The sequence below is a fragment of the Rhipicephalus microplus genome, chromosome 2, assembly GCF_043290135.1.
Source record: "Rhipicephalus microplus isolate Deutch F79 chromosome 2, USDA_Rmic, whole genome shotgun sequence".
NCBI classification, from domain to species: Eukaryota; Metazoa; Arthropoda; class Arachnida; order Ixodida; family Ixodidae; genus Rhipicephalus; species Rhipicephalus microplus.
In genome coordinates, this window is record NC_134701.1 from 208,312,677 (window position 1) to 208,331,635 (window position 18,959).

At 45.3% G+C, this 18,959-nt stretch overlaps 1 protein-coding gene across 2 annotated transcripts in view; it reads right to left on the reverse strand.

Moving 5' to 3' along the window:
* The window catches only part of LOC119169587 (guanylate cyclase soluble subunit beta-1-like), a 133,137-nt gene that overhangs the window by 26,869 nt on the left and 87,309 nt on the right, over positions 1 to 18,959 (reverse strand). For both annotated transcript variants that reach the window (XM_075875128.1, XM_075875132.1), the window contains exons 5-7: positions 18,628 to 18,793; positions 15,906 to 16,167; positions 11,467 to 11,856 (exon numbers count right to left, since the gene is read on the reverse strand). In XM_075875128.1, coding sequence (XP_075731243.1) covers positions 11,467 to 11,856; positions 15,906 to 16,167; positions 18,628 to 18,793 — 818 coding nt within the window. The remainder of the gene's footprint in view (positions 1 to 11,466; positions 11,857 to 15,905; positions 16,168 to 18,627; positions 18,794 to 18,959) is intronic.

Here is an 18,959-nt window from a genome sequence, read left to right on the forward strand (position 1 = left end):
GGCGAGGAAGAAATCGCCGAGGACGTAGTTTGTCCCAACGTCATGCAAAACGTTGCGGTGGTGAGCACTCCGACGGAGAAAAACGCCAGGACGTATGCCAGCATATCCAGTGTTGCGTTAAGCGGTGCGGAGTACGAAGTCAATGCATATATGGCTGCCCCGGACGACACTTGCAAAGGGGTCATACGAGGGGTAGACCTCGACATCGACCCGGTGAAACTTCAGGCGCTGATTGTTCATGACAGAAACCCAACGGCTCTTAAAGCAAAACGAATCAAAAACTCGAAAGCGGCGGTGATTCTGTTGGATGGACTCAAAGTTCCTAAGCATGTTATTTGTGGTGCGAGCATGTTTCGCTGCACATTGTTCAGAAGGCAGACCGATGTTTGCTACGCATGTAGCAAGGTCGGACATCGTGCTGACGTATGTCCTACGCCAGATGAAGTCATATGCAGGGAATATGCGGCGACAAATCCCCATCGGAATAACACGAGTGCAAGCCGATGTGCAAACTTTGCGGAGGAGCACACGTAACAGCAGACAGAAAATGGAAGCAGCGCTTCCAGATCCTGTATGTTGTGCGTCACAGGAGAAAGAAAAGACAGAGGCAAGACTCCAACCTGGGTTTTCAGCGAGGCTACGCCGCGGAAGACTTCCCACCACTGCACACGGAGAAGCCAGGGGGTGCCAGTGCGACACAGCGTGGTCGCTACCAAACCAAGGGCGACCGATCCCGATCCAGAGGGCGATCAGCCTCCAGGGCAAGATCTCTATCTAGGACTTCTTCGGTTCGCATCACAACACCAGGAGCTGACAAGGAACCCTGGGCCACCAAGGCCACAAATACGTCACAGTCGCAGGTAAAGGGGGGTGCTGACTCAGAGCATGTTAGCTTCGAGCTAGTTAGTAGTATCCAAAAGGAGAATGCTACTCTCAGAAGCATTGTCGAACAGCTCAAGGCTGAAATAGCAGAAATCAAGGGAGCTAAGGTTGTGAATGCCGCTCCTCCATCGCGGCCGAACAGGCCCGTTGAGAATATAGGGGAGTCGCCAATAGCGGAGGTTCCAATGGACACCCATTCTGAGGTTAGGCCGGCAATAAGAAAGGCCACTACTGAGCATATGAGGAACGAGGAGCTTGATTTTCAGGTGCAAATTACAGATTCTTTGGTGGAGATCAAGGAGACTCTTAAGCAAATGACCGAGGCGATGGCATCTCTTGGTGCTAGTACTTCCAAGATTGAAGAAGAGCTGAGCAAACTGAGAGCCAAGAAGGGCGTGAAGTCGCTGTTTAAGAGTAGAGCTACTTCCTTGGGGGCAACCTATGGTAGGACCCAGGCTGGATCAGCCGACATCAGTAATGATGGCTGCAAGTAACGGCATATTGAACTTCACGATCTGGCAATGGAACTGTTGGGGCTTCTCTCAAAAAAGGGTGGCCTTACAACAGTTCCTCAGATTTAGAGCATCGCGACCGCAGATTATCTCATTACAAGAGGTATTAACGGATACAGCTTCCCTGCCGGGCTACACATCATACGTAAACAAAGGGCTGTAAGGTAGGGGGGTCTCCACCCTGGTCTCTAACAAACACACTTTTATCGAGCATCACTTAAAGATGGGTAGGTGCAAAATTGAATACCTTTTTGGCGAGGTTATCCCGAGTGGCGAGCTCAAAAATAGCATATTCATCCTCAACGTGTACAGTTCCCCTAGAGGGGGGCACCATCGCTTCACTTCGTTGTTGGTCAAGGCAGTTTCTGTAGCAGGCAGGGTCAGGGCCCCCATTGTTGTGGCCGGTGACTTTATTGCCCACAATCAGGCTTGGGGTTACCCGCACACCACACGCAAAGGCGCGAATCTCTGGCAGGCAGCGGTGGACCTTGGACTCACATTAATAACAGATTCCAACTTTCCCACAAGGATTGGCAACTCTGTGTCACAGGATTCGACTCCTGATCTCACATTCGTGGGGTCGGCAGGGAAATTTTCCTGGGCTAACTTGGGAATAGAATTAGGGAGTGATCACTATATTGTCAGCACAGAGTTGCAGGTAGGCAGGAAGCCTCCCAGAACATTCAAGTACATAGACTGAGATCACTTCCGAAAGATCAGACAGGAAAGAGGGATGGCTAGTTTTAGAGGGAACGTAGAAGAAGCGACCAAGTGGATACACACCGAGCTCGAGGTTAATCAGATGGATAGCAAATTAGCACACTTACTAGAGGCCAAGGATTCTCTGCTGTCTCGATGGAAAACGCACAAGCTCAATCGCAGGCTTAGAAAGAGGCTAGCCGTGCTAAACAAGGAAATTATGACACATTGCCAAGTACTTGAGAGAGAGCAATGGCAGGAAGTGTGTAACATGGTGGATGGACAGATGTGAATAGGTGGGAAATGGAACCTACTCAAGCACCTGCTTCATGGAAATAAGACCAAAACCAGCCAGAATCCGGTGGTGGATGGAATTCTACATGCGGAAAGCCAGCACCACGGGGATGACGAAATCGCCACGTGCTTAGCACGGAGGTATCTTCCTCTGGCGGGCGATGCTGGATCTCCGGGGCTGGCCTGGTCACGATATGAGGGCAAACCAGCCGTGCGCCTTGATAGGCCGTTCCAAGAGGCGGACGTTCGCGAAACACTACAAAAGCTCAATGGCCGGTCAGCCCCAGGACCCGATGGCGTAACTAACAAACTGCTGCGCAATTTAGACGACAGGTCAATAGAGGTTATAACGGCAGAAATCAACCGGATATGGGAATCGGGTGTCTTTTCAGATGAGTGGAAGGTTGCGTCCGTGATTCTTATTCCCAAGCCTGGGCGCAGCCCTGGGGCTGAAAACCTCCGGCCAATCTCTCTCACGTCTTGCTTGGGCAAGGTGGCGGAGCATGTGATAAATTATCGGTTCTTTAAGCACATTGAGGACGAGGATCTTTTTCCAAACAACATGATAGGCTTCAGGCCTCACGTCTCTGCGCAGGACGCTATGCTACTCATCAAGCATGATATATCAGATAGAGACACCCGAGACACGAGGGCCATTCTCGGTCTCGATCTGAAAAAGGCCTTCGACAAAGTATCACATATGCATATTCTAGACTCGATCTCCCGCCTTGACCTGGCAGAAATCTTTTACAGATTTGTGCAGTCCTTTCTCGGAGGTAGGAAGGCCACCATCAAACTGGGTGACCTAACATCAAAGACTTATGATCTCGGGCAACGGGGTACGCCACAAGGGTCGGTTATTTCGCCGCTCTTGTTTAACGTAGTGATGCAGGGCTTGACAGTCGAGCTTGAGCAAACGGAGAGTATTGGCTCCACAATCTATGCTGACGACATCGCTCTCTGGTGCTCTGGTGGGTAGGACGGCAGCGTTGAAGAAGCACTGCAAGCGGCAGTGCATTGCGTCAAAAACACGGTAGTCAGATGGGCCTCCGTCTCTCACCTTTTAAATCAGAGTTGCTTCTATATCGTCCCACTAGAAGGGGACCAAAGCCTAAAGGTGGAGGCCTCCCGAGGAGACAGATATTAGGTTACGAACTTCATCCGGGTGCAAGATCCCCAGGGTTCGTTCTCTGCGGGTGCTAGGCATGATTATTGAAGCTCACGGTCAGCACGGGCGTATTATAGATAAACTTACAGGACATGCTGAAGGAGTACTCATACTCATTGCAAGGGTTTCCAATAAAAAAGGGGGGCTTAGCGAAGATAATCTACTCAGGCTATTTAACGCGTTCCTCATGAGACATGTGAATTATGTCACTCCCATGCACAGTGCAGAAACACGAGATTAACAAGCTGAACACGCTAATCAGGAAGTGTATTAAGAGAGTCCTCGGACTCCCAATGCACACACGCACTAAAACCTAGCAAGACTTGGCATACACAACACATTGCAAGAAGTGATTGAAGCTCAGCAGACCGTACAGATTTCCAGACTCTCGTCTACGACAGCTGGAAGGGGAATCCTGATTAAAGTCGGGCTCAGTCCAACGACATTAAAGGATAGGACCACTCAGCTTTCGGATTGTGTGCGACAGGCTATTACAGTCTGCCCTATTCCAAGGAACGTGCATCCAACTTTCAACGCTGGCAGGGGGACGGCTCGCGCCTCTGCGCTTCTGCGGTACGCACATGCGCATGAGGCGGAGTCGTGTTTTGTAGACGCTGCCCAGTACGAAGGTGACTCCAATCGCTTTGTTGCTAACGTTGTGGACCTAAAGGGACGCGTATTATCAGCCACGTCAATCAGCCCCTCGTCGGCTTCTAAGGCAGAGCAACTGGCCATTGCACTGGCAATCCTCAGGTCGGACAGAGAAAAGATATTTACGGACTCGAGATCAGCCCTTCGAGCTTTCTCAACTGGGGCTGTTTGTGAGGAAGTTGCTAGGGCAATTGAGGGTAAGGTGCTGACTCACCACGTCATTACATGGTTCCCGGCGCACGAAGGCGCCGAGGTAGGGGGATCGGCCAACGTCAATGAGTTGGTCCATGCCCAGGCGCGAGATCTTGCCGGCCACGCCGGGCACTGGGAAGCCGGTGTGCTGGGTGGGACCAGTGACGGGCTCGGTCCGACCCTTTCAGAAGCTGACCCACCCCGCTTCAGGGACATTCTCTACACCTTTAACGAGATTACTAGCCACTACCAGATGAGCCGCGGGGCTTTCCCCTTGCCACATCGAAATCTCACGAGGCCCCAGGCCATGACTCTCAGGCTTCTGCAGACAAAGTCGTATCCCACACTCTTCGTCTTCAGTAGGTACACAGAAGTCTCCCCTATATGTCCCGACTGTGGGTCGGTTAGCGACTTTAAGCACATGCTCTGGCCGTGCCCCTCTTTGCAGCACCACACAATCTACGGCTTGACGGAGGAAGCCTTCTCTGCTTTCCTCACGAGCCACGACTGGTTTGACCAACTCCGGGCTGTACAGAAGGCCCACGATGTGGTGGTGAGGCTTGGCCTCCCTGTCACAACGTGGGAGCGGCCCGCAGTCTTGCCCCTATAAAAATAGGGTGAAGATTCTTCTGGAGACAAAAAAAGTTAACTATCTATCTATCTAACTGGATCCAATGATTTCATTGGTCGCCTACTGTTAAGTGAAAATATGGTACAACGTGCTAAACTTCGTGAAGTATTACCAGTCTCCACAGGTCACAGTGTAATCTAATATTGTACCAGAGTTTAAAAAGTCGAAATACTGTAAGCTTACAAAATAGGATGGGGACTAACGGGCACCCCTCCTAATTTCAATCAGGAGGGCGTGACGATGGCAAATCATTAGCGTGCACCGGTGCGCTTTTTAATAATTCGTGGAGCCTCAAAGGAACGTTCATTTGAGCTACACAGGTCTAATAAATGTTAATAAGATGTAATCACAAGTCTCTCGCAAGTGCTACCAATAAGGAGAATATGAATGCGCGAAAGTGCCAAACTTTTGCATGGTGTAACAAAGCATGAGCTCAGATTTTGTAAGAAGTATTTGCAGAGGAGATGGCCGCTCTAGTGAGCTGGTATCCGTTTGCGTTTCTCAGACTATTCTTTAAATGGCTACGCAAGCAGACACAGAGAGTCACTAGCTGATAGGTCGAAGCTGCCATCGAACAAAAACAATTACGAACGCGAATAAAAAGGCTTTACACGGGATAATAGTGTGGCTGTAGCCTACTACCAACTAAGAAACAAATGTCTAATTTACACGAGTCTCTTTTTTTTTCAAATATAACTACAGCCTTCTAAATACACCTTTTTCTTTCTCAGGGTGAACAAGAAAATGGTTATGCTCGACACTGCCTAATGAAGCACATGCCCTTATGGGTATCAGCGCACATTAAGGGCACTTTGTGGTAAATGCTAGGTCCGAGCACCAAACTCGCACATATGTGAAAGCGAAAGCTGTTATGAGACCAGAACACGGGCCTAGCGCGGCGCCATTGTTGTCCACCACCGCCAGCGCTGTCCGTAACCCGTATCAAAAGAAAAGAACTCATTCCGTAAATTAAAAAAAGTAGCAGATCCCACGTAGTAGAGTGGGAATTGATGATATGCGAAGCACGAATGAGAAACGTTATGTCAATTTAAAATCAGCACAACTTTACGCAGTGGAGGTAAATGCTGCCGTACATGACTTCCGTGACACGATTATCATGAACGGATGTATCGTTTACCTTCGCCATATATACACGTCACACATTTAGTATATGTAGAGCTAGCGAAACAGCCGCGAGCATGCTAAGAGCGTGGTATGTTGTCTTGTTTTTACACGGCGCGTGTGTCATGATTATCATGTTTGCGCCAGTCATTTATTTTGTCATCCATTGACGTCACGTATCACCTAATTTGGTATATGTTGAGCTATCAAAACGGCCGCGAGCGCATCATAGAGGGCCCAATATACTCCAATGTAGCATTGACGCGCGCGCAGGCTGGGCACAGCGACGCTACGTTAACCAAACGCGAGCACTCTATAGCCTGACACCAGGCACGACCAGCGTCCGTCGGCGCGGCCCGACGGCAACCGGCGCGAAATGCGACATGCTGCATTTCATGCCGATGCGTTACGCAGACAACACTGCGTCTCCCTCTTTTCGTGACGGACGGACGCCGGACGCGCTGAAACGCGCATGCGTCAAAGCAACGCAGCGCGGCGCACGCTTGCGAGTATACGGCAGGACCGGCGCATACGTGGCAACGCCGGCGTGACGCGACGAAATGAACGCGGGCGAGCGCGTGCACTACATCACGCCGAAATGTATTGGCGCCTTGACTGTGGCATGCAGTCACGTTTTCGCATGACACACATCTCATGATTAGAATGTTTCCACCAGTCACATACGTTCGTCACGTATTCCCGTATTGTTAAATCAAATTTGGTATATGTGACGCCAGGGAAACGGCTGCGAGTGCATCATGAGCGTGGCATGCAGTCATGTTGTTACATGATACGCATGTCATAACTTTCCTGTTAGGGTCTGTCGCTTGTGTTCGACATGCAATCATGCCATACCATACCAGTTTTGCAACATGCCATGTGAACAAAACCACCGCAAGAGCTGCAGGACCATCAAATGTAAATTATGACATTCATGACATACATATCATGATTTTAATGTTATGAGTAGTCAAATATGTTCTTCATACAGTCATGTTATGGCATACCAAGTTTAGCATTGATACCATTATCGAAACGGCCAGGAGAGCTAAAGGTCGTCAGCAGCTATATAGATGAATAGATAGATACGCTCAAAGTCACCGAAGTTCGCTAAAAAATGCTTCGCATTTAAAGCACCAATGACACAATGAAATTTGAACCCGGGTCCACTGCGTGCGAGCCTAGTATTCTACCACTGAGCCACACCGTTGCTTAGGACTCGTTCACAAACTAGCCTTAGGCAGGCTTAATGTATGTAAAGGAATCGGGTATATATATATATATATATATATATATATATATATATATATATGGCACAACGGGAGCGTTGTCAACAAGGATAAATATATAAATATATTTATGCTTGTTGACAACGCTCCCGTTGTGTCATATCCCAGACCTTCACGAAGACTAACTGGCCCATGAATTATTACTCCCACTATATATATATATATATATATATATATATATATATATATATATATATATATATATATATATATATATATATATATATATATATATATATATATATATATATATATATATATATATATATATATAATATGACCAATAAAGCGTTCTCTAACTTCAAAGGAACAACCAGCCGTCACACAATGCCACTTGCGTAACGAGTGGGTCATTTAGTGGTCTTACCAATTACGAAACTAGCAGTTCACTGAATCATCCACCGTACATCACGCCCCCTCCGCACATATCCCATCGCACTGGTCATCCGTTACAAGTCGCAATATCACATACCCGGACCACTCCGTTCTAATCATGCCTTTTCGTAAAAGCAGCAAAAGACTGGAATGGCCTTCCTCACGCCATCTGTGCCATCACTAACTCATCTATGTTTGCAGAAGCCATTAGAAACGCCGTTGTATAGTTCTCTTTTTTTGTTATACACCACCCCTTAGGTAATACCCCTACAGGGGGTCTTTAAGGAAATAAAAAGTGAAGTGAAGTGAAATGAACACTTGTTCTTGATTAGTTATTAACTGTGGCGCATACCCACCTCAGGCATAATTCCTTATCGTCGTCAGCTAGTGCATAAACAAATTGTACAAACTTTTTAACAAGCATTTAGCGGATACCACGCTTATACAAAGAAAGACGTAAAATAGCATAGTGGTTGCTGGCCTACTACACAAAAATATGTATATTTATGGCGTAGTGGGCACTCAGATGTGTGGTTTTCGCAGTTACTCAAAGATTGTTAAAAAGGCTCTGAAGGGCAACTCTTCTAGCATCCGCTGTGGCTGTGCTACGTGTTCCGTGCTGGCCTGGCAATTTTCTTTTTTAAATATATAGTCCTCAGTATCAAGGAAGTCATTAGCGCAGTGAAAGTTGCATCTAAATTTGAACTTAACCTAAAAAGCAGGGTCCTAACAAGAAAACTCTATGTACACCGGAATATTTTGTAAGACAAATTATCAGACAGTCGTGACGCTATAGGTGTTTCTTTTGCGAAACCTGCGCGGCTAACAGCAGCGTTCAATTACAAACTTGGTTATTCTTAGGGGTGGACTCGAAAGAATGATCCATGAGATCGGTCAGCGAGAATGCTTGCTCACTATATAAACTGAATTGATAAGGCAACAAAACAATAGAGTGGAGCACACGACAATTTGTCGATGACAGAAGCCTTACTACATTTTCAGTTGCTGAGATGCTGCATCATTAAAGAGTACAGTGGCTTTGCCGCCACTTCATTTCCTTCAGCGTTTTAGCATGCCTATTAGGTTGTCCCTGTAAGCGATGGCCGGCATGGCTAAGGGCTGTGGCAGAAGATCCGGAACCTTCTTGTGACCTCAGGCGAGTGTGTAATACTAAAGTGCAAGAGTGACCAATTGACCAATAAATATTCTAAGTTCGCCAAATCAAGTACACAGATAATTTGAAAACGAGTGTTAGGAGATCCAGAAGTTTATTCTTAATTTATTTATCGTCAATTTTTGAGCACATTTATGTTGATATTGGGCTCAGGGATCCTATATAGTGGTCATTTTGTTAACAAAGCTAATTACTTCTAGTTCTTTTGCACGTGCAATATGTCCAGAAATGTTTACTTAAGAAATATGTGCCTGGAATGCCTTAATGAGGAAGTTTGTTATTTGATTATGCATTTCACTTACAGCGCAATTCATGCCCGCTACCTCGATTGATCAAAATCAAATGCTATAATGGCACCAACGTTTCCGGGACAATTTTTCTTGTGTCTCTGTATTTCGTTGACACATACATGACGTGAATTCCAATAGATGAGTGATAAAATATGACTGCAACGTTTTCTAGGACGTGTCCCTGCTGTCCCACTAGAAGGCCAGCAGTGGAATTGGCCATACTGTAGTTAACGACGATTGTACATAAACGCAGAAAAAAATAATTATAACTAAGGTTCCCACACAAAATGACACTTATTCTATTGAATCAAAGTAAACTTTGATGGCATGTACAATAAAAAAATTATTAAAAATGTACACGAAGAATGCATCCTACCATTGATCCCATTAACACCGTGATATCGCGGATGCTTCAGTTCTGCTTTCTTGTTGTTGTTGTTGTTGTTGTTGTTGTTGTTGATCTGTCAGAATGCATTGAAAAGTTGTACATAGCTGACAGGCTCCATCAGCACGAATGTTTGATGCTACGAGTTACGCCCTGATTACGAGCTGGCAACGAAGCGGAAGATTCTGAGAAGCATTTTGCAGGGAGAATAAAAGCAGTGACATGTTGTCCGTGCTGTGTTGTAGGCCCGTGTGCTCAGATTTGGGTGCACGTTAAAGAACCCCAGATGGTCGAAATTTCCGGATCCCTCCACTACGGCGTCTCTCATAATAATATGGTGGTTTTGGGACGTTAAACCCCACATATTAATTATGTTGTCCTTGTTACACGTCCAAGCGCTATAGTTCGCACTAACTTTGAAAAATAAGCCAGAACTGGCACAGTCTTACAGCGATTCTCTATTATATAGTCTCCAGAAACGAATATTAAACTTTAAACTTTTTTCAAAAAATTTTGGGCAGGTACACGCGTGAGCTAAAGTATACGAAACACAGCACTGCTTGCCGACATCATCTTCGGCGACATAAAGTGGTAAGCCGTTTGCTCTCTAGAGCACTGATTTCACCGAATCACTTCAAAGAACTTGAAAATTTGCCAGAGAAATTGCTCGAGAAATTTGACTAGACGGCACCAGCGACAAAAGCATTTGAGTGAAAACGGCACGCTTAGTTTTCCTTTTGGTTGTATGTGAAGAATAAGAGTGCACCAGCCCGTATTCTTTCGTGTCAGACGAATATCCACAGTAAGCACCATTTTTTGCACGTCTTGTATTTCCACGACTTGTCGTCATACCTGACAACACCTTTACAGCGGTTGTGAAAATTTTCTCTCGTGAAGCTTGGCTGTTGCGTAAACAGTATTGCTTCTCTGCTTCACACCTTTGCTCCTGCAAGCTTACTGCATGCGCGTTGCACCTGCATTTAGTCGTGTGTATTTTAGTGGTGCAAGACAGATCGCGAAAATTGGAGACAACGGGATAAAAGGATTCTCCACTGCCCTCAAAAGTCGACCCCTTCCATATTTACCTCCGGGCGGTTAGGAATGCTGCCTTGAGTCCTGACTTCAGTAACGACTCAAATTTCTCGTCAGCCGTGACTGCCTAGAGTAACGTGCCCGGCAGTCTCTTTCGCCATTGCATTACGAAATGAAAACACGTGTGATGACTCAGCACTGAAGGAGGATAAAGGGAAAGATGTCGGATGCGGGAGGCAGGCTTAGCCTTGTAAGGATGAGTGGTGACTGTGCCGCCGGAGCTACTCATTATTCAAAACCTTAACTTCGACGATTGAATGCCATGCACAGGAAGGAAGAATAGTGAACAAGACGGCGTGAAGTAAGCCACACCGGGACACGCCTGCCCAGTCTCCGACACAATGTGTAAGGTTATTGAAAAACCAATATAAATCCCAGGCAGTGTTAACACTGCTTCAAAAAGCTTTAGAAGCTGTCAAGTCACGTCTATTTCATGCGTTTGAATACGCATTGTAGTCGCGGCAGCACCCTGTCAACTATAGATACAACTCATATTTATGTTATGACGTTGTTCATAACGGTGCTATCTTTGGCGCCATTGTCATCTTTGTCGTCATTGTTTTTGTTATTGTAGTTGTGGCTCGTGTTCGTAAGCTTGCACTAAATCATACTTTTTTCTCGGACAGAGCAAGACTTCATTACAAACCACATAGCATACAAGAACCAACTTGAAGCATGCCTCGACGAAATTCGTAAAGGGAGCAGCTCACCTTAGATGGCAATATGGAGTGAAGCAGCTCCTCGGTTCGTTTCTTGTCCTCATCTAGTTTAGACTGCAGCATCTTCAGTCTATTTGTGGCCTCGTCCAACTTTTCGATCAGCTCGCGCTCCCCTCGATGGTGATGAGAGCGCAGGAACAACTCCCTGGCCGGGTCGTGTATGGCCATGTCGCTGAAAAACATCCCGATGCGTCGCATGTCGTCGATGTTCTTGACACGCGGTGAACACAAGAACATGATGCTGTCCGTCTCTTCAACTGACACCATCTGGCCCTTGAGCCGAAGCACCTTTGGGCTCGAGTTTTCTGTGTCTTCGTCGTTCTCAGGGCGTTTGGATGAGTGCGACTTCAGCACTCCTTCTTTTGTTTGCACAACGAAGACCTGCACAGAAGTTTAAATTGGTTTAACGTTTGGCTAATTGCTGAACAAGCGCTTATGTAAACTCTTAATATTTATAGTAATTATTCACGTATATAGCGACAAGGTTTATAATGTATCATGCGGCTAGTTCTTGACACACATAGTCTACGTCCCGTTTTGCTTTTCTTCGTTTTTACAGAAGTCTATTTTTACGGCGTTTAAAAAGGCATTTTCTGAAGCACTCTATGAAACACTTGAAAAACCTGTGCTTATGAAATGGCAAGTTTGAGAAGAAAGTCAGCGATTCATAGTCTCATTTAGATTTTGTCATAACGAATAGATAAGCAAGTAAACTGTAAATATTTCTCCTTAGTGCGGTTACCTTTTTATAATCAATCAGTAATTTACGGTGAGCTTTGTCTTTATTATCACCACGGTCATCTATTCGTTCAAGTACTTTCAATGTTTGACAGCGCAAGCAAAGAAGCTGGCATCGACAGACACCCACAGCTTCACATTGTCTTACAATGTGTTCCTCATTTCTCGCGCGGTGAAACTTCCAAGTGGGTTGCATCAACTCCCTCGACACTCAATCCTGATGTTCTACATTCCACTTATCAGCCTTGATTGTTGCTTGTGAATTGTTAGCTTGTAGTTGAAGCTATTAAATCTGCATTTTCTTCTGCGACGCAACTTTATTCTGTTACGTATAATTCCGCGTACAACTCACAAACTTCGAGAAATTCTTCACGGAGAAGAGTGCGACAATTGAGGTTGGGAGTTTTCGACAAAATGTATTCTAAACACTTGTTCCAGATTCCACCCACGTCGTCATCTATACTTGTCTCATTATATCGCACGCACAAAACATTAATGTAATGACGATCGACTTGGTACCATGGCCACAGGTACTGCAGAGCAAGAAAGCAAAACCAGTCGTCTTGCCTTCACCGAAGCAGAGCAGGTTTTTTCTATCAGCTCCATATTGTGTATGAGCAGTTGGGGTGTAATGAGCACCGCTATTCATTTCCTCTCTTTTTTATTTTTTGCGGCATTAAACGTGACTTTCATTCCTACAGAAGCAAAAGAAACGTGGGTCTTTCCAACGTTCCACACAATATTGTGGTTTTATTTCTCTCTTTTTTCTAGAGATCCTGGCTTGTTTTGTGCGCAGTATTGCGCCAATCTGGCTCCTCCCTGGTTTTTATTCTTAAGCGTGACCAGTGCCTTGAGATATAGAAGCGTACTGTTCTTGCGTCTCTCCGGCTTTTGTAAGCAACAAAAAAGTTTCAATACGTTTGAGCTTGTTACCAATTCCTCCAACATGTAGTTTTCCTATACAGCAAAGTTTTCAATGTCTAGCACTGAAGCACTGAGTGAGCATGAATCAGTGCCTGGGTGCACCAAAAAAAAGCAAGACACCGAGTCACCACGGTGTGCGGGCCCTTCAAGGCTAGAATAACTAAACGATAAGAACAAAAACGAATTCTTCTAGTGGCTCGTGCCGCTGGCGGTAAGTTATCACGCTCAAGTAGTCCTTACCTTCGTTGTGCCCCGTTCTGTGCCCGCTTCTCTACACTCCTCAAGAGCCAAATACCTCGCTGGTTGGGCAAACCTACTATAAAACTGAGGGCCGCAAAAGAACGCGGAGAGCAGGGACGTCCAATAAGATACCTAGCAAAAAAAAGACACACAAAAGCTTGCTTTTTTCTCGAATTAGAAAAAAACATCGTAGTTTTTTTTTTGTAGAAATGAGCCCTCGTTCCTGAGACGCGACTAAGCCTAGCGTGCATTGTCAGGAAATCGGTCCTACACAGCCGAAGGGTTTTTTCTTGTCTCGCTCGATGTTGCCCCAAAGATACACACACTGAGAAGAGTGAAAGCGAACATATATCGAAAGCGCTACAATCCGGGAAGTCGATTCGGGGCTATCTGCGCGGAGAAATTCCGGAGAACAAGCGGAGGCGTAATGACCGCGCGGCCAGGAGGTCCATTATTTCTTTTACGAAGGTGCACTTCTAGTTTTATGCCTCGTTTTTTTTTTATCGTTAAAGTCCGATCAATACACTGAACTGGCTACTACAAAACAGCAAAGCGAGTATGGACCCGCATGGAAAGATTGAACGTACCTTAGGAAAGGTCTAGACACAAAACGAAGCTTGAGACAAGATAAGACCTTGCAGTAAGCCCAGTGCATTGTTGCTCTGAGAACGCACCACCGGAGAAAAAATAATAGTATGAAGGTGAGAAAAACAGCGTAGTTCCAGCATATTAACCGTCTGAGGTTTCCGGCAACCACGGTGTGAAGATACGGCTTGGGCTTTACGGGCAGCGCTGCGGTGAGTTTGGACAAGCGGTCGATAAGGATCAGGCCAGACACAAAGCAACCACAAGGAGGCAAACAGAAGTTGGCGACGGAGACCTTAGCTTACTATCAGAGCGACGCAGTGCACACGGCTCCACACACAGTTAAACGGAAAGAGTGGTCTAATTAACCAGCGGTGATAGCCCGCAGAGCCGGCTAGGTACGACCGAATTGCTTGGCGGTTGCACAGTGACTTGGGCGTCGTTTCCCTGTGAATGAGGGTGTGCTACAAAGCGTCGTTTTTCGTAAAGTAGCGCATATATAGGGACATGTAGAATGAATGCAGTCATTGCGCGTACAGGGAGAACCAGAAAGCGGCAAGCAGATGATCAGTGTCATCTGTCGCTTAAACCATGACAAAATCAACCAGCGTGTTCATGTGGCAGTATTTGCACAGAAAACAAACCGCTACCACCCAGCACCATTTGGCGTGCATAAGCGCTACTGACTGCAGCGGGCAGCCTCGTTAAATTAAAATTAATTTTGTAACTGAAATGGTTAAATCTTTCAACGTGATTTCATTACAGCGTAGGTCCGAAGCATAGGCATCTGTGAAAAAATTGGCAAGACATCTCTGAATTGTCGCTTATTTCTTCTTGGCTTTGATTACATTCAGGTTTGCCTGTATTACGAAAGCGTGACTACTTGCTACGATAGCAATTATGGAAATTTAGAAGTTCTGTCTTAGTTACTCTTACACTTTGTGAATGTAACCAAACTTTGTTGATTGACACTTTGCCATCTACTCGACGCAGTTGTGGCTCTTGGAAGATATTACTGTTGGTATTAAAAAAAAAACAATGCTGAATTTGGCTGTCACATGGTTCCAGCACTTTTTTTTATTGTCGTTCTTTGTATTTTGCTGAAACACCCTCAAGTGACGACAAAAGCATATGCAAACCTGAATGTTGTGGAGGAAAGCGTGCCGTATCTATTGCAGGCATTTTCGCTGTGAGTATGAGGCAATTTTAGAATAGGTTACGCAATGCTTTACGTTAGCCGTTGTGTGCTAACTTCTTAGTTAAACACATGCAGTTTCGAACCCAACGTGCCCGACAAACGCTATTCTTACGTACACTATGCTATAACTGCCTAATAAGTGTAGACCGAGTAGCGAGAGTTCTTATAGGTGCAAAAAGTTAACTTTGTATTTTCATTACATGGTTTTCTGCCGTCTGCTGTTCGAAGAACTAAATTTTTCAGAAGACGAATGAGCTTCTTGTCTTCTTGTCTTGATACCAGCCCTATTGAGCGCTCTTACTTGGTGCTTGTTTATCTCTACGAGCGGTGCGTATAGATACAAATAAACAACATTAAATTGCCTACTGTGTTTTTCCCACTTCGCTCGCATGAATTTTAAATAAAAGTGTAACATTATGCACTAGACTATGTATATGTTCCTTGAAGCTCATCCTGCTTATTATAAATAAATTTCACCCCAGATGATTATTCGACTTTGGCTTCTGTTTGCGCAACGTTTGGCTTCTGTTTGGCTATTCGTTTGGCTATTTGGTATTCGTCTGGCTATTCGACTTTGGCTTCTGTTTGCACAACTTTCTGTTTGCGCAAAGAATGCTCGACGTTTCGATGATAAAATGCATTTGAAGTTCCACTTCAAACTCAAGGCCGCTGCCATATTTCATACAGAAACGTCGGCACAACAGGGACGCAAAGTCTATGAACGTACACATGTGCCAGCACTGACCTGATTACAATAACTGCGTATGGACTCGAAAGTGCACTCGATAACGGGTCTCGTGATGTCGAAGATGTCGTCGAACTTGAGGTGGCGACCCTGTGCCTTGCTCTCCTTCCAGCGGTGTCCGACGAGGCGCAGCAGTCCTTTGCCCGCCTGCCTGATGCCGAAGTCTCGGCCGAACAGCACGTGGAACGGGAACGCTGCGCACATCGTCTTCACGCCAATCGGCAGATCGTCTGGACGACTGCTGAGAATGTCAGCTGCGTTGCTGTCGAGCAGAGGGACAAAAATATCTTACGAGAAGCGTATGATGGGGGTGATAGTTGTTAAGACATTTAGGAAAATTAAAACTGCACTAAAAACGAGACACGGGAACCAAGTGGGCAGCACAATGGAAGTGGACAGGACTGCGATCGTCCTGCCCACTTCATTCCCGTGTCTCGTTTCAAGCGCAGTTCTAATTTTTCTAAAACCATCTTACGATTTTCAGACTGAACCATGTGAGGATCTATCAGGCTCGGTGGAACAGTGGCTAGAACTCTTGGCTGCTGACTTAAAGGTCATGGTTTGATCCAGGTCGCGGCACTCACAAGTTCAATGGAGGTGCAATGGTAGAGGACCCTTTACGGTGCGATTCAGTGCACGTTAAATAAGACAATAGAGAGTTTTAGTACTGCGTACGTTGCGTACGTGGCGGCGTTGCGTACGTAACGACGCCACGTTCTGCGTAGTGCGCATGCGCAGACCGCAACGCGCACGTATCGCATTACGTACGCAGCCGCTACGTACGCACGCATGAGATGCGTGCGTGCGTACGTATCAGGTGATCGCGCCGCTCTCGAACAAGTTCGCGACAGCGCGAGACTTCGTTTTGCAAAATGGCGGCATCGAAGGCTAGCACCGACCGGCTCTGTGGCTCAAAATATGGCCATAATCGGCTATAACACTTGGATTGGCTCACATTGGCTGTCAACAACACATGCTTCTATTTTGATCTACCAGATGGCGCAACACGCTTCACGCTGGTTATGTTTGCGGGTACTACGGCGTACTAAAAGCCGATTAGTGGCAAACGACGCCACCTAACGCAAGGCGCTTGCGTGATGCGTACGTAGCACCATTCCGCAGTACTAAAACTCTCTAATGTGGTCACGGTTTCTGGAGCCCTTCACTATACGGTGTTTCTTCTAATCATGTCATAGTTTTTGGACGTGAAAATTCAATATAATAATAATAATAATAATAATAATAATAATAATAATAATAATAATAATAATAATAATAATAATAATAATAATAATAATAATAATAATAATAATAATAATAATTTAATATATATTATGGACCAATAACACGTGTGGTTTTGCGTGCTATAACCACGATGTCAATATGAGGCTCGTTGGAGTGGAGGACTCCGGAAATCTTAACTATCTGGTGACCAGTAACCAGCACTGTTGTCACGCAGTACACGGGCCTCCAGCATGCTGCCTCCGTCTAAACGCTACCGCCACGTTCGGTATCAAACCCGCCACCTTCCCTTCAGCAGTCTATCACCGTAACCTTGAACCTGACCACCACGACGGACAACTTTAGGACCTCGTCGCAATGAATATATGTAAGAGACACATCTCTCTGCTAGCTGCTTCTCGTAGGAAAAGGCGTAATTTAGGCGTCTAATTAGCAACAAAAATTAGATTGTAAAAGTACTGGTTAAAAAGTGCATAGTTCGCACTTTGCTTTTTCACAGTCTGGAAACAGGATCGATGTTTATTATAGTGTATCGGTTAATATTATCTGGATCAATACAGTTTTATTTATTTCTGCGTATGCTGCATGCAGCCTACCTTATACATTTTATGTACAGCCTACCAAACGGAAGTCAGCGTTTTCTTGCTCTGATTTGATTGATAGACTTGTGATCTTGAATTCGTGTTGCTTGAGTACTCTTGAAGCGTAGTATTATCACTTAATTTAAAGGTGCATATCTACTTCAGAATTTCAACATTGGACTAACTGCAAGACAACAATCTTTACTGACAATTAAAAACCGTTTTTTGTAATAAAACATCTACGAGTATCCATGCATGCTAAGTAGCCTGCATTTGTTTATGCTCTCTTGTGAGAGAAAAATTTTTTGTGCTCACCTGGCGTTTCTCGAATGGTAACCTAAAATAACGCATGTGACAATGTATATTATTAAATTTGTGCACGCGATGATAACAATAGCTGTAAGACTGCAACTGTACTAACTGCCGAAAGAAACAATAAATTTGTTGAGATTTCATGCAATGCAGCAAATATTTTAAGTTACTCTTAATTATAGTCAAAAAGACTGAAACAAACGAATACCTTGTTATGCACGCCTGATCGAAATTGAGAGAACTGACACTTTCCAAATAAATAAACTTTATTTTACAATAAGAACGAACTTCTCATAATTCAGCAACCTCTCATTTACACGCATTCCCATCGAACAGCGCTGACATGCCTTGAAACCATATTTTTTGTGAAGTAGCGTCGTTACACGTCTCTCTTCCGGCAAATATACAAGGAAGCGCTGCAACACGGGACAATGACGTAGACAACAGAACATCTAGAAGCTGTACTAGGAGGTTTATACTTATTCCTTCGTCTACGTCTTTGCAGCGAGTTGCACCACTTTCCCATAGTTTAATATGCACCAACTATGCAAGCAACAAGTTATATCAGGCCATCTCTGTTGCGGTACCTGGGGAGCAAGGAGCTCTTCCCTTCCTTCTTCGTCTCGGTCACTTCCAAGGTCACGTGGGCCCTGTCTCCGAATTCCGACACAACAGAAATATCGGCGCGCACCTCTGTGTTGAAAAACTCCTTGCCGACCACCTTGACGATGCCGAGCACTATTGGATGCAGCCCTGCAGAGAGCACAGGCGCAGATCAGATAAAATAAATGAATATATAGCAAAGGTAATCACTGGTCACTAATAATAACAAGGCAAATTTCAAGACAATGCAAGCACGTTAAAGGTAAGCAGAAATTTAAGTTAGCGAATTATACACGAAGTTTATGTGCGAAACATG